This window comes from Ictidomys tridecemlineatus, chromosome 16 (genome assembly GCF_052094955.1).
Source record: "Ictidomys tridecemlineatus isolate mIctTri1 chromosome 16, mIctTri1.hap1, whole genome shotgun sequence".
In the NCBI taxonomy this organism is placed as follows: domain Eukaryota; kingdom Metazoa; phylum Chordata; class Mammalia; order Rodentia; family Sciuridae; genus Ictidomys; species Ictidomys tridecemlineatus.
In genome coordinates, this window is record NC_135492.1 from 16,048,949 (window position 1) to 16,064,508 (window position 15,560).

Genomic DNA, 15,560 nt, shown 5'->3' on the forward strand with positions numbered 1-15,560 from the left:
CAGTACAAATATGTGTGTGCACGTGTTTGTGCATGTGTATTCTCCCTTTCTCTCCCAGGCCAGACACCTTGTCAGAATGTATTTGGGATGAGTGCCCCCCCTGTGGACTACATGTCCCAGGGGTCTCATGCTTCTGAGATATTTTCCTGGTCCTGTTTTGTCTCTGCCTGACATGAGGATCCCACACCTGGCACATCTGAGGTCTCCTGAGCATCTGGTAAATATCAGCCACCTGTGGACTTATGAGCAGGTGCATTTAGGGGAAGTAGTTTCTCAGGGGAGCAGGTGACTGCCTTGCAGCTAAGAGGAGTCTCCTTATCCAGAAGCCACTTCAGAAGTTCCCTGTCCTGACTTCTGTGGATCCTGGAACAGTGATGGGCATGCAGCCATTTATTAACACACTGGTTCAAGTTTCTTTGGAAATGCATCCAGAGTTGTTGTTAGCTTTTAAAAAACTCCATGCTATTTTTTAAAATGGCTGCACTAAACTGATATTCTAGCCCCATGTGAGCAGGTCTCTTTCTCCATACCCATGTCTTTGGAGGACTAGTTCCTTCGCCTATTTGATAGGTGCCTTTCCCACAGCTGGAGTGGGACTGCAGAAGGTCTCCTACTTACCTGGTGACTGAATTTCTGATGCAATTTGTTAGAACCCGGGCTGCCTGTGCTAACTGCAGGAAAGTGGTGTGAGCCTATTCTAGAAAGAAACAGGGTTTTGACCCTTTTGCTGCACTCCTGGTGTGGATTTTAGCACAGGGAAATACTTAGACACCAATGTGAAGCCCCTTCTTTGTGATCCAAAAAAGCCACTTCTTTGTGTTTATTTTATCATTGAGTTCTATATTTTCTGTCTAGATATTGTTTGGAAGATCAATTCAGTAGTAAAAGAGGTGTGTTAAAGTCACCCAGAATTATTGTCTTGTGGTCTACTTGGCCCTTAAACTTGAGAAGAGTCTGTTTGAACATAGATGCTCTATTGTATTGGGGGTGTGTATATTTATAATTGTTCTGTCTTGTTGGTGTACGGTTCCTTTAAGCAGAATGTAGTGTCCTTCTTTGTCTTTTTTGATTAACTTTCCACATTATTTGATATAAGAATGGAAACCCCTGCTTGCCTCCACAGTCCATGTTAGTGGTATGTGTTTTAATATTTATTTTTTTGTATATGAACACAATACCTTTATTATTAAGTTTTATGTGGTGCTGAGGATCAAATACAGGGCCTCACATATGCTAAGTGAGTGCTCTATTACTGAGCCCCAGTCCCAGCCCCAGCCTGAGTGATATTTTTTTTCCAACCTGTCACCTTCAGTATGTGGGTGTCTTTTCCTATGTGATGAGTCTCTCAGAGGCAGCATATTGTTGGTCTTTTTTTTTTATTCAATCTGCCTGTCTTTTGATTGCTGAGTTGGAACTAAACTTTTAGAGTTATTATTGAGACTAGATTTGTAATCCCAGTTATTTTTGTTTATTTTTGGTATTTAACTAAATCAGTTTCTTTTTGATAGCTTTTTCCTTTAGAGTGATTCTACCCTTCTCTGATTTTTTATTGTTGTTCATTTCCTCCTCATGAAATATTTGCCAAGGATGTTCTGTAGTGCATGTTTCTCATTGTAAATTTTTTAAATTTTGTGTATGATGGAAAGCTTTTATTTTCTCATAAAATAAAATCTGAATCAAAATCTAATTTCTAATCAAAATTTAATTTTGCTGGGTATGCTTCTTGATTGGCATCCATTTCTTTCAGAGCTTGGTTTATATTGTTGCAGGATCTTGTAGATTTCAGCGTCTCAGTTCAGAAATCAGAGATCCTGATTGGTTTTCCCCATATGTAATTTGATTCCTTTCTTTTGTGGCTTTTGAAATGCTCTGCTTCTCCTGTATCCTAGGTGTTTTCATTATGATGTGCGTTGGTGTAGACCTGTAGTGATCTTGTTCATTTGATGTCCTATACGATCCTTGTATTTGATTTCCCAATTCACTCTACATGTTTGGAAATTTTTCTGGTATTATTACATTGAATAGATTGTCTATTAGTGTAGTTTAGACCTCTATGCCTTCATCTATACCAATAGTTTGTAAATTTGGTCTTTTCATATTATCTCACAGTTTTTGAATCTTCTGCTCATGGTTTCTTAGCATCTTCACTGGGGTCAACTTTATTTTTTCAAGATTATATATTTTGCCTTCAATGTCAGAGGCTCTGTCTTCCAAGTGATCTATTCTGTTAGAGATGCTTCCTATTGAGTTCTTAATTTGGTTTACTGTTTCCTTCATTTCAAGGATCTCTGTTTCTTCTTTCAAAATCTCTATGTTCTTATTGAAGGAATCTTTTGCTTTCTGTATTTGCTTATGTAACTATTTATCAAAATAATCCTTTGCTGCCTGTATTTGCTCTCATATCATCCTTTAATTCACAGAAAATTATGTACCTTCTCCTATTTATCCTGCTATTCTGACCATGGATTCTAATAATGTAGCATCTTTGTTTGGGGTACATTCTTTCTTGGTTTCTCATGTTGTTCATGCATCTTCCCTTCCAGCTCTGTTTTTAAGATATATAGCCATGTAGGCTTATCGTTTCTTTAATGGGTTTCAATACCATTCTTTTTTAAAAATTTATTTTTTTAATACACAACAACAATGGAATGCATTACAATTCTTATCACACACATAGAGCTCAATTTTTCATAAAGTATATTCATGCTAATTTATTCTATTATATATGTACTCATTTCTTTCTGCAATACAACTCTTAATACCCATATATATCACAATTTTTCATATCTCTGGTTTCATATAAGGTATGTTGGCACCAATTTGGGTCTTCATACATGTACTTTGGATAATGGTATCATCACATTCCACAATCACTGCTAATCCCCTGCCTCTTCCCCTCCCCTCCAACCCCTCTGCCCTATGTAGAATTCATCTATGCCTCCTAAGCTCCATCTTTCTACCCCTCTATAGTAAGCCTCCTTATATCAGAGAAACCATTCAACATTTATTTTTTGGGTTTGCCTCACTTCACTTCTCCATTTACTTGCAATTGCCATGATTTTATTATTGCTGAGTAAAATTGCATTGTGTATATATGCCCCATATTTTTATCCATTCATGCACTGAAGGGCATCTGGGTTGGCTCCAGAGTTTGCTATTCTGCATTGTGCTGCTATAAACATTGACATGGCTATTACCCTATAGTATGCTGTTTTCAAGTCCTTTGAGAATAGTGCGAGAAGAGGAATAGCTGGGTAAAATGGTTTTTTCATTCCCAGATTTCCAAGGAATCTCTATACAGTTTTCCATGTTGTTTTCACCAATTTGCAGTCCCTCCAGCAGTGTATGAGTGTGCCGTTTTCCCCACATATTTGCCAACACTTGTTGTTTGTCTTTATGATAGCTGCCATTCTGACTGGACTGAGATGATATCTTAGAGTGGTTTTGATTTGCATTTCTCTACTTGTAAGAGATGATGAACAATTTTTTAAATATTTGTTGATTGATTCTACATCCTTTTCTGAGAAGTGTCTGTTCAGGTACTTGGCCAATTTGTTGATTGGATAATTGGTTTGTTTGGTGCTTAGCATTTTGAGTTCTTTATATACTAGATATTAGTTCTCTATCTGGTGTGTGAGGGGTAAAAATATACTCCCAGGATATACGCTCTCTGTTCACCTCTGATTTTTTTCTGAGAAGAAACTTTTTAATTTGAATCTATCCCATTTGTTGATTCTTGGTTTCAATTCTTGTGCTATAGGCATTTTATTAAGGAAGTTGGGGCGGCCTAGCCCCATGTGATGAAGATTATAGCCTACTTTTTTATCTATTAGATGCAGAGTTTCTGGTTTAAATTGTAGGTCCTTAATCCCCTTTGAGTTGAGTTTTGTGCATTGTGAGAGAGAGGGTTTTAATTTCAGTTTTTTTTTTCCAGTTTTTGCAGCACCATTTGTTGAAGAGGCTATCTTTTCTCCAATCCATGTTCTTGGCACCTTTGTCTAATATAAGATAATTGTAATTTTGTGAGTTAGTCTATGTGTCCTCTATTCTGTACCATTGGTCTACTGGCCTGTTTTAGTGCCAATACCATGTTGTTTTTGTTACAATTGCTCTGTCTTATAGTTTAAGGACTGGTATAGTCATACCACCTGCTTTGCACTTCCTGCTTATAATTGCTTTAGCTATTCTGGGCTTCTTATTTTTCAAGATAAATTTCATGATTGCTTTTTCTATTTCTATGAGAAATGTCATTGGGATTTTGTTTATAATTGCATTCAATCAGTATAGTGCTTTTGGTTGTATGGTCGTTTTGATAATATTTATTCTGCCTATGCAAGAGTAAGGTAGATCTTTCCATCTTCTAAGGTCTTCTTTGATTTCTTTCTTTAGGGTTCTGTAGGTTTCCTTGTATAGATCTTTCACCTCTTTATTAAGTTGATTCCCAAGTATCTAATGTTTTCTTTTTTGAAGTTACTGTAAATGGGGTAGGTTTTCTTATTTCTTTCTTGAGGCTTTGTCATTGATATACAGAAATGCCTTTTTTTAATGTGTGTTAATTTTATAACCTGCTGCTTTGCTGAATTCATTTTTAGTTCTAGAAGTTTCTGGTGGTGCTTTTGGGGTCTTCTAGGTATAAAATCATATTGTCGGCAAATAGTGCTAATTTAAGTTTATTTCCTGTAGTTATTCCTTTAATTTCTTTCATCTGTCTAATTGCTCTGGCCAGTGTTTCAAAAAATATGTTGAATAGAAATGGTGAGAGAGAGCACCCCTGTCTTGTTCCAGTTTTTAGAGGGAATGCCTTTAGTTTTTCTTCTATTAGAATGATGTTGGCCTTAGGCTTAATGTAGAGAGCCAGTATAATTTTGAGGTATTTTCTTGTTATCTCAAGTTTTTCTAATTTTTTGAACATGAAAGGGTGCTGTATTTTGTCAAATTTCTTTTCTGTGTCTTTTGAGATGATAATATGATTCTTACTTTTAAGTCTATTGATGTGATGAATTACCTTTATTGATTTCTATATGTTGAACCAACCCTATATTCCTGGACAAACCCCACTTAATCTTGGTGCATGAACTTTTTAATATATTTTTGTGTTTAATTTGGCAGAATTTTATTCAGAATTTTTGCATCTATGTTCATTTGAGATATTGGCATGAAGTTTTTTTTCTTTCATTTGTCCCTGCCTGGTTTGGGGATCAAGGTGATATTGGCCTCATTGAATGAGTTTGGAATTGTTTCTTCTTTCTGTATTTTCTGAAATACATTGAAGAATATTGGTATTTTGAATTTCTTCTTTAAAGGTCTTATTTAACTAGGCATTTTACCTTCTGGGCCTGGGCTTTTTTTGGTTGATAAGCTTCTGATTGCTCTTGTATTTCATCATTTAATATTGGTCTTTTTAAATTGTGTATGTCTTCCTGGTTCAATCTGTGCACATCAAGTGACTTCAGAAATTTGTTGATGCCTTCAATGTCTTCAATATTTTTGGGGTATATATTTTCAAGATAATTTCTAAATATCCTTTTTATTTTTGAGGTGTCTGTTTGGATACTGCCTTTTTCATTATGTATGCTGGTAATTTGAATTTTCTCTCTCCTTCTCTTCATTAGACTAGCTAGAGGTTTGTCAGAGAACCAACTTATTGTCAAGGTTTAATTGTTTCTTTTAATTCAACTTCAGTTCTAATTTTAATTATTTCTTGCCTTCTACTGCTTGTGCTGTTGATGTCTTCTTCTAGGGCTTTGAGATGAAGTATGAGATTAATGATTGCCTTTTTCTTCTTTTAAGGAATGAACTTCATGCAACGAAGTTTCCTCCTTGTACTGCTTTCATGGTGTCGAAGAGATTTTGATATGTTGTGTCTGTGTTCTTGTTTACCTCTAAGAATTTTTAATCTCCTCTTTGAAGTCTTCTGTGACCCATTGTTCATTCTATTGTGCCAAATTGATTCATTCGTTGAACTGCTTATAGAACTTGAAATATTTCAAGTTTGTCTTTTCACGAGGTGGAAGTGTCACTTTACCTGTCTCCAAACATTAATATTTTATGAATATTTTACACATTGGGAATGTTTCATGAATGATACTTGAAACTAATTGTATTGGGGATCTCAATCTATCTCATGGATAGAAAGCAGAGAGAATAGGAACAAGTCTGTTTTCAAAAGCTATTTAACCAGTCTTTTTCTCCCTTGTACAAAATCACCTTATGAGAATATCTTTGACAAGTCTGATTTGCATCTGGAATGTCTGCCAAATTTTACATTCACTGATGACACAAAAGTTAGAAGGACTTTTATTTAGTGCTTGGATTATGATATATATCCTTCACATCACTCTGATATGGTATATATATATATATATATATATATATATATATATATATATATATATATATATACTGTATTTGGACTCATGTATTTTCCTCCGAATTAGATAATGGAAAGTATCTTATTACATAATTAAAGTCAATCTCCTACATGACAGTCAGTTCTACTAACTCTTAATTCAAATTAAAAACTGAATAGTAGTTTGGTCAATGTTCTATTTATCTAACAATTTTTATTTCAGGAGCCATTGACATTCGGGGATGTCGCTATTGATTTCTCTGAGGAGGAATGGGAATGCCTGGATCATGCCCAGCAGAATTTATATAGAGAAGTGATGTTGGAGAACTACAGCAACCTAGTATTTGTGGGTGAGCAAAACTTTCCTTCAAAATTCTTAATTATTATTATTTAATTTTCCTCACTTGAAGTAGATCTTTTGGGAACTTCTCTACAAGAATGTGTTGCAGATTTATGCTTTCAATAAAGAAGATGGGGTAGTTCTTGGTGCTGACAAGAAAATGTTAATGATGTTTATTTTCACCATCAATGTTTTCTTTTGGTGGCAAGATATATATCTTTCATTTGAAATATGGTTGACTTAGAAGAATGCAGTGATGTCAAATCCTGTGGCCCACATATAGCAGAGGACATAGTTGAGGTAGGGGAGGAAGCCTATAATCAAAAATGTTCATTGAGACATTATCCAGCAGAAATTATTTTTGAGAAGCTTTGAATTCTTTCTCTTGTTATCAGAAAAACCTGTCCTGTGTTTTGTGCTTTAAAATTATGTAGTATCCTGCTTTTCCTCCATACATTCAAATTAACAACAAAACATTCCCCTTGCCTTGTGAGTGTCAATATTATCTGACAGTTCTTCCATAATTTTAAAAATATTTTTAGTTATTAATGAATTTCCTATTTATTCATATATGGTGCTGAGCATTGAACCCAGGGTCTCACGCATTTTAGGCAAGCTCTCTAACAATACTCTACAACTCCAGCCCTTCTTCCATTATTTACAGAAAAGTTTTGCACATTTCTGGAGACCTCTAGGTCCACCCATTGTAATACATTACTATCATAAGTCAGTTTCTCTAATCTTATTTGTACATTTTTTCACTAAAATTTCCTTATCAATTTTTTTTCTGATGTGTGTAATGGATTTTCTGTGAAATTATCTGCCATGGAATGAATGTCAAGTTGGACAAAGACTGCTGTTTCGAGAGATGGTGTAAGTTTTATTTGAGTTAGAGGATTTGTAAAATAATACATTGGTAGATATTTACAAATTGCTTGTTTTTTTTTTCGTTTTTTAATTGTATACAGTAGTTCCCTGTTAAGGACTGTGTTTTCTCATATTAGTTAATTGCTTCACAAACTAAGATATGTATGATTCATGTTTTTATTGCCAATAATATTATATGTGCTTTTGCTTGCATTAATATTAAGCCTCTTTTGTCCATGACTTTTGTATTTTATCTTGATTGGCTTTTGATTATGCCCATGTATGTAGAAATTGAAGTTTTCTATGCATAAGTGTAATGGGGATTGATGGCAGTGATACTCTCATGCTGAACTACACCCCAAAATCTTTTTCACTCATATTTGGAGAGAGGTTCTCACTAAGTTATTGAGGATGTCTTGAATTTGCAATTCACTTGCCTCAGACTTCCTAGTAGCTGAGATTACATGCATGCTCATCATTTGTATATAAATGAGCTTGTTCTTATTTATAGGATAAAGACCACATTATTTGAAATGTAGCTTTGAGAAATGTTGCAATTCTCTTTATCTTTTAATTTTCATTGTAATGAAAACCACAAAATAAAACTTACTGTCTCCAAACTTTTCAATATACATTTCAGTAACATTAATTCAAATTTTTATTAATAGATCTCTACAAAGTTTACATCTCAAAAAATATAATGAATGCCTAGAATGCAAGGGATCATTTGTGTCATCTCATCACAAAACTATTCTCTTTTGTTCAGAAAGCTGCTTCTTTAGTTTACAGATGTTTTCACGTTCTAGAATTCTGCGGTATTCTCTCTGTGACTTATCAGTTAACCTAGTATACATACATTTTGTAAAATATATAATTAGAATAAATTATTTGACTTCAAAGTTCTTTAGTTTCTATATTCAAATATTGCTCATCATTCTTCTCAAGGGATATTTGGTTTGTGTCCCCCATGATGGCTCTGTTGAATAAAATTATAACAACACTGGTGTGCAATGTTTTTAATTTGCAATTGATGTGAGGGCTTATTGCCACACTCATTAAGAACTCCGTTTACCTGACACCATGTTTGCATTTACAATTGAATGCTGTAACTTTTAGTATATTTTTTTTAGCAGGGAAATAGTCTTATTGGTATTTTGGGGGATATTTATACAATTTAAAGGATAGATTTCTCTGCAAGAAATTTTTTAACAATATGAGGTTGACGAATACTAAATGGAGCCTCTAGTTAACTTTAAGTTGTATAAACATCTTTAAATTTAATTTTTCAATTTTAAACAACAGCATGCCCAACGGTGTTCAATAAACTGACACATATTTAGGGATTTTTAAAAATCCCTACCACTTTGACTTCAAATATTTATTCCATGTTGGTTACAAAATAACTATCACTTAAATATTTATTAACCTTTGTTTTAATATATAAAATTGATCTAGCCAGCATAATATCCCACTTGTCATTAAGAACAGAAATTCTATAAGTCTATAGTAGTTTCAAAATATTTTCAAAGTCTTATGCTTTGTGATTACCATTTTGCTTCACTGTATTTCCCTTTTCAGTAAGTGGGGATTTATGTCTCTTAGTATGTCAGTGATTCTTTGTTTTCATCGACCCTCTTGGTATTTTCTTTGTGTTTTGGGGAAGTATGAAGTACGTAGCGAATGTATTTACTCTTAATTCAGAACCTAGGGATAGGGTCCTTTTCTCTCTTTGCCTCTTTTGAAAGTTATTTTTAATTTAAAATGTCTTCTATGTCCTATAACTGTCTTAAACTATGTTTTGTGTACTATAATTTAGACAGCCAAGGTTTTATTCGATCACTTTTCTATGTGTCATTATTATATCCCTTTGCTTTCATTATGTGTGTGTTCTTAGATTTAGAGTATCCTGTAGACTATGTACAGTTGCAATATTTAGAGTTAATTCAGATATCCAAGTTTTGTTTTGATCAGAATTTTGTAATCTTGCATTTGCCAACAAAAATCTCAAAAAATGAAGAATCTCATACTCATACTTTGTATGAGTATCAACTTGACTTCACTTTATTAAAAAACTGAATATATTTGTGTGTCCTTTTACAATCATATTTTTGTTACAGGTATATATGCCTATTAACAGTATTGTTGGTATGCTTTTTTCTTTCAAATTCTATTGCAAAATTACATATTTGGAGACCTGTCATTACAATAAAATAGAATTATTTTTGCCAAGAAATGTTTAAAGTTTTATATGACTTATGATGGTGTGCTCTTACATTTTATTATGAAAGATTACCTTTAGTACTTTTTGGAGAACAGATCCAGTGTTGATGAATAGTGTGTATATTCTTATATGTTTAAAGTCTTCATTTTCCTTCTCTTTTGAAAGGTAGTAGCTGTGAATATAATGTCTTGGTTGATAATTTTATTCTTTCATTTCTTGAATATAGATAGACTTGAATTCTTTCCTGTGTTGTGAAGATTCGACTAAGGATTTCACAATTATATGGTTACACATTTCTAGGTGACCCATCTTTTTCTCTTGGATGTTCTCAGTATCCTGAGTTTTTAAACTTGGATTCAAACCTACTTTGAGTCTTTACAACTTGGAGAAAACTGAGCTGCTTGGATATTTTATATTTTCTATTTTCTGAGATGTCTTTATTAGTACTGAAAAAAGAAATAAAGGGTGACTTAGCACTTTGCATTTTTTACTTTGGCCTTCAAACTTTAATGCTCTAGCTCAAACTCTTATGTTGCTATGTACAACCACCCCTGACTCTTTCAGACGTTTTCTAAAGAAAGTCTTTAAACATACATTTTCTTTTTTCTTTTTTTTTTTAAAGAGAGAGTGAGAGAGGGTAGACAGAGAGAGAGAGAGAGAGAGAGAGAGAGAGAGAGAGAGAATTTTTAATATTTATTTTTTAGTTCTCGGCGGACACAACATCTTTGTTGGTATGTGGTGCTGAGGATCGAACCCGGGCCGCACGCATGCCAGGCGAGCGTGCGACCGCTTGAGCCACATCCCCAGCCCCAAACATACATTTTCTGATTATTACTATTAACAATTCTTGACTAATTTTTATTCTGTTTTTTTTTGTGTTTTGGTTTAGTTTAGAAAACTTATTTTAAATTGACTATTCCCTTTGAGTGATTCATAACTTTGCTTACAGTCGATTTAGCCATGTTTTTTTTTTTCTGTTGGTAAGCAGGAACCCCTTTTTCAACAGTCCCCAAATATTCACATATTTTATGTTTTTATATTTTAATGAAACAGAAGAAAGTTGGTAGATTTTTAAAATATATTCTAAAGGAGGAAAATCTATGTGTAACACAATGTATTTTTCTCTACTATATTACTCTCCATAATAATGTACTCATTTTGGATACTGTGAACACAAAGATGATTAGGAAAATCTTCAAAATAATTTTCTGTGTGTATTTTTATTTGATTTATATATTTCTACAGTAATGATGGACTTGGATTTAATAATCCACACCCCTGCTGATGTTATTTTTTGTTGTAATTTCTTAGGTTTGCAAAATATACTCAGTCCAGTACAGTAAGTAAACATGTTTGTTATTTTTATTTATTACAGCCATGACTTCTCATCATCCTCGACAAATTTTACCAGAGCAGGAAATAAAAGAAAGAGAGGGAAGATATGGAAAGTGTGACGTTGACTATATACAACCAAGAAAACAATGGGAAAATATAGGTGAGAGTGAAGTTCAAAAATTGTATGATAATAGACAAAATCAATCAGTAGTCCCTATTTATGATAAAAATTTTATGGTCAAAAGACACCAGAGACAATTAATATCTGAAACTAAAATTCAATGTATTTCATTTATTTTGAGGAGATTTATATGTCTTTAAGGATAAATCCACAGCCATTTTTGAACTGAAAGGCAATGTGGAAAATTTGAAATCTAGTCCATGCATCAGTTTTCAACTTGGCCAATTATAAAAGTAGCACTTATTTAAAATTCCAGTCAAACATTTGCACAGAAAAGTTATTTCTAAAAGTGATCCTTTTGGGAGTTTCTTTATAAAATGTCCATTTTTCTGAAACAAAAGTTGAATTTCTCCTTGTGCCCAAATGGATAATATTAAGAATTGTAGAAAAGTGTCTACTTCCCCACTATTGCTCAGTGACAATTCTGATAAAGATTTCTCGAAAGTGCACTATATAGATAATGCTATAAGTAACACAAAATCCATGTCTCTACCCTGAATAATTACCAGTATATTTATATTGGTGATAAAAATTATAAATATAGAGAAATCCTAGTCCTTGTCTAAAGTAAATTTACCAAGATGAAAAACGTAGGAAAGTCTTGGTTTAGTGATCAAAAACTAGTATTCTTTAAAATATTCATAGCCAAGACAAAACCTGCAAATGTAAGATATGTGAAAGGGCTCTTAACCACAGTGCAGAGCATGCTTAATACAAAAAAATTTATATAGAAAGAGAGCCCTATAAGTATAGAAGATATTGAGACAGAAAATGCTTTGATATATTTTTTAAACACAGAAGATACTATGATAGTGAAAAATTCTACAAATTTAAAGAATGTGAAAAAACTTTTAGTGAAAAGTTACAACTTGTTATGTATCAGAGGATTTAGACTGAAGGAGAGACCTGTAAATGTAAAAATTGTGGGAAAGGCTTAAAAAGTTTTTCAACCCTTACTCAACACCAAAAAATTTATTCTGCAGAGAAAACCTACCAAAGTGAAGAATGCAATGCACTCAAGAACTTTACTCAACATCACAGAGTTCATACAGAAGATATACCATGTAAATGCAAAGAATGTGACAAAACTTCTAATAAAAGCTCAAATCTTATTTGTCACCAGTGGACAAACCCTCGAATGATGCCCCACGTATGTAAACTATTTTCCCAAGGTTTCAGTAAAAACTCAAGCCTTAAAAATACCAGAGAATTCATACCGGAGAGAAGCCCTACAAATATAAAGTGTGTTGCATGAGCTTTAATAGAAAATCAAATCTTGATCGCCACAACAGGATTCATACTGGAGAGAAGCCCTACAAATGTAAAGTGTGTGGCAAGAGTTTTAATACAAACTCAATCTTGATCGCCACATCAGAACTCATACTGGAGAGGAACCCTACAAATGTAATGTGTGTGGCAAGAGTTTTAGTGAAAAATCTTCACTTACTCAGCACCAGCGAATCCACACTGGAGAGAAGCCCTACAAATGTAAAGAGTGTGGCAAAGCTATTAATAGGATCTCACAGCGTAATAGTCACAAAAAGATTCATACTGGAGAGCAGCCCTACAAATCTAAAGTGTGTGGCAAGAGTTTTAATACAATCTCAAATCTTGATTGCCACAACAGGATTCATACTGGAGAGAAACCCTACAAATGTAATGTATGTGGCAAGAGTTTTAGTGAAAAAGCATCACTTACTAAGAACCAGCGAATCCACACTGGAGAGAAGCCCTACAAATGTAAAGAATATGGCAAAAGTTTTAATAAAAAAATAGATCATATTCGGCACCTGAGAATGCACACTGGAGAGAAGCCCTACATGTGTACAGTGTGTGGAAAAATTTTCCGTCACAAATCATCACTTACTCAGCACCAGCGAATCCACACTGGAGAGAAGACCTACAAATGTAAAGAATGTGGCAAAGCTTTTAATACCATCTCACAGCTTAATTGTCACAATAGGATTCGTACTGGAGAGAAGCCCTACAAATGTGAAGAATGTGGCAAAACTTTTCGGGAAAGATGGCCACTTACTCAGCACCAGAGAATCCACACTAGAGAAAAGCCCTACAAATGTAAAGAATGTGAAAAAGCTTTTAATAGCATCTCACATCTTGATTGTCACAAAAGGATTCATATTGGAGAGATGCCCTACAAATGTAAATTGTGTGGCAAGAGTTTCAATCAAAAATCATCATTTACTCAGCACCAGCAAATCCACACTGGAGAGAAGCCCTAAAAATGTAAAGAATGTGGCAAAGGTTTTATTAAAAAAATAGTACTTACTCGGCACCAGAGAATCCACACTGGAGAGAAGCCCTACAAATGTAGAGAATGTGGCAAAGATTTTAATCAACAATCATCACTTACTCGACATCAGAGAACCCATAGTAGAGAGAAGTCCTATAAATGTGAAGAATGGCAAAGCTTTTAATATTGAAGATCACATCTTACTAAACATTATAGATTTTATACTTGAGATAAGTTTTGCAATGAAAACATTGCATCAATGTCTTTAAGGATGAATCAACCCTATTTCACAGTAGTTCAACACTATTTCCCACCAGAGATATGTTAGCACAGAAATCATATAAATATAAAATAGGTGACAGAGTCTCCAATAGTTGTTCACATCCTACTCAGCACCTCAGAATTCATACGAGTGAGAGGATGTACGAAAAAATTTTTGCAAAGCTTTTGGCCATTGATCCATCATTTTTAAAACACTGGAGGATTTATAGCATATAGAAACCCAAAGAATGTGTCCAAGACTGTATTCAAATTTCCCACATTTTTTAATTACTGACCTCATATCTGTAGCAAATGTGGAGTAGCATCTGTTCAAAGTGTGTACCTTAGATAACAGCATAATATTTACAAAAACACCTTGACAATTATAAAGATGGTAGTAAGTTTCATATCTATAGCCCATCTCTTGAAGTATTTGGTATTTAGGAGGGAAAATAATCATTTAAATGTAGAAAATGGGTAATCGCTTTGGACATTTGCTGAAATTTTTTTTTAACATCATTAGCTGATATTGTAGAAATAAGGAAATACCAGTATAGAATTGTGCATGCCTAAAAGGATATAATTTTAGTATAAATCAACAATTACTAAAGAGTCTCATTTTTCACAACTGGAAAAATAATAATACTCAGAGTTGATTATTTCAGAAGTCTCTTAAGATTTATATGAAATTTAAAATTTAAATTTTTAAGAGCCTCTTAAACTTAGGGGCACTTACTCAGAAAACTGCATCCTCAGATTTTTTTTTTCATTTTTATTTAGAGATAGGGTTTGGTAAGTTGCATAGGTCCTAACTAAGTTATGGAGCCTGACTTTGAGCTTGCAAAGCTTCTCACATCCCTAGGGTCAAAGCATGGTCTACCATTCAAGTTTTACTGAGCGTTTTTACTTATATTTCATAACAGATGTAATTTGTTGCTAAATAAAGTGTGAATTTCTTAATGTTAACTTTGTCATGCATTTAATGATGTTATTAGGTCACACATCTCTCACTATTCACTTTGCTAATGGATCTATGCAATAGTAAAACATTCTGTTGGGTAAATAATGCTATAACGTCTCTATTAATTATTTCATATATTTAATTAAGTATTATTTGGAGAATATTATTCATGTAAATTATATACTCTCTTGTTTGTAATTATGGGAAAATTAAGAGAGTTATGGGAAGGACCTAGGGATACTAAAATAATGCCCAGATATCCCTAGTTTGAATTATGAGTTTAACATTTCACCTTATAGAGTAGCAGTACTCCCTAAGGGATCTACAACTCTGGAGAGTTATACAAGCTCCCAATCAGGGAGAGGAGAAAGACCTAAGAGACTAAGAGCCAATGTGCATAGTGCGTATTCAGGCAATAAAGGAGGATTGCTGAAGGGGAAAATAGTCTTACTGTTTCCTGGGGAATCCACATGGTCCATAGGCCCATCCTGACTCTTGGACTGAAGAAACCATGCGGTTCCTCATGAATTCTATGACGTTCATCACTGAGGTGACTATACTCACCTCTAGTGTAGGAAAAACATCACAATTTGGGACCACCTCTTTAGTTTTGGATACCCAGTAAAAAAATTTAACTAGAAACATGTAAAATGATGACTGTAAAAAGATAAACACATACTGTAGGAGGATTTATGCCCCCACATTTTTTGTTTCATTATGTATTTTGATTTTGTAGAACTGTTGGTTCTACTTAATAATTCAGAATATAATGTTTGTTATACTTATTGGATTAT

General features: G+C 33.6%; 1 protein-coding gene across 1 annotated transcript in view; it reads left to right on the forward strand.

Moving 5' to 3' along the window:
* LOC144371340 (uncharacterized) overlaps positions 1-13,533 on the forward strand; it is an 813,068-nt gene extending 799,535 nt beyond the window's left edge. The window contains 2 exon segments of the mRNA XM_078033706.1: positions 12,760-13,051; positions 13,124-13,533. Of these exon segments, the coding sequence (XP_077889832.1) occupies positions 12,760-13,051; positions 13,124-13,533 (702 nt within the window).
* Positions 13,534-15,560: the final 2,027 nt, after the last annotated feature.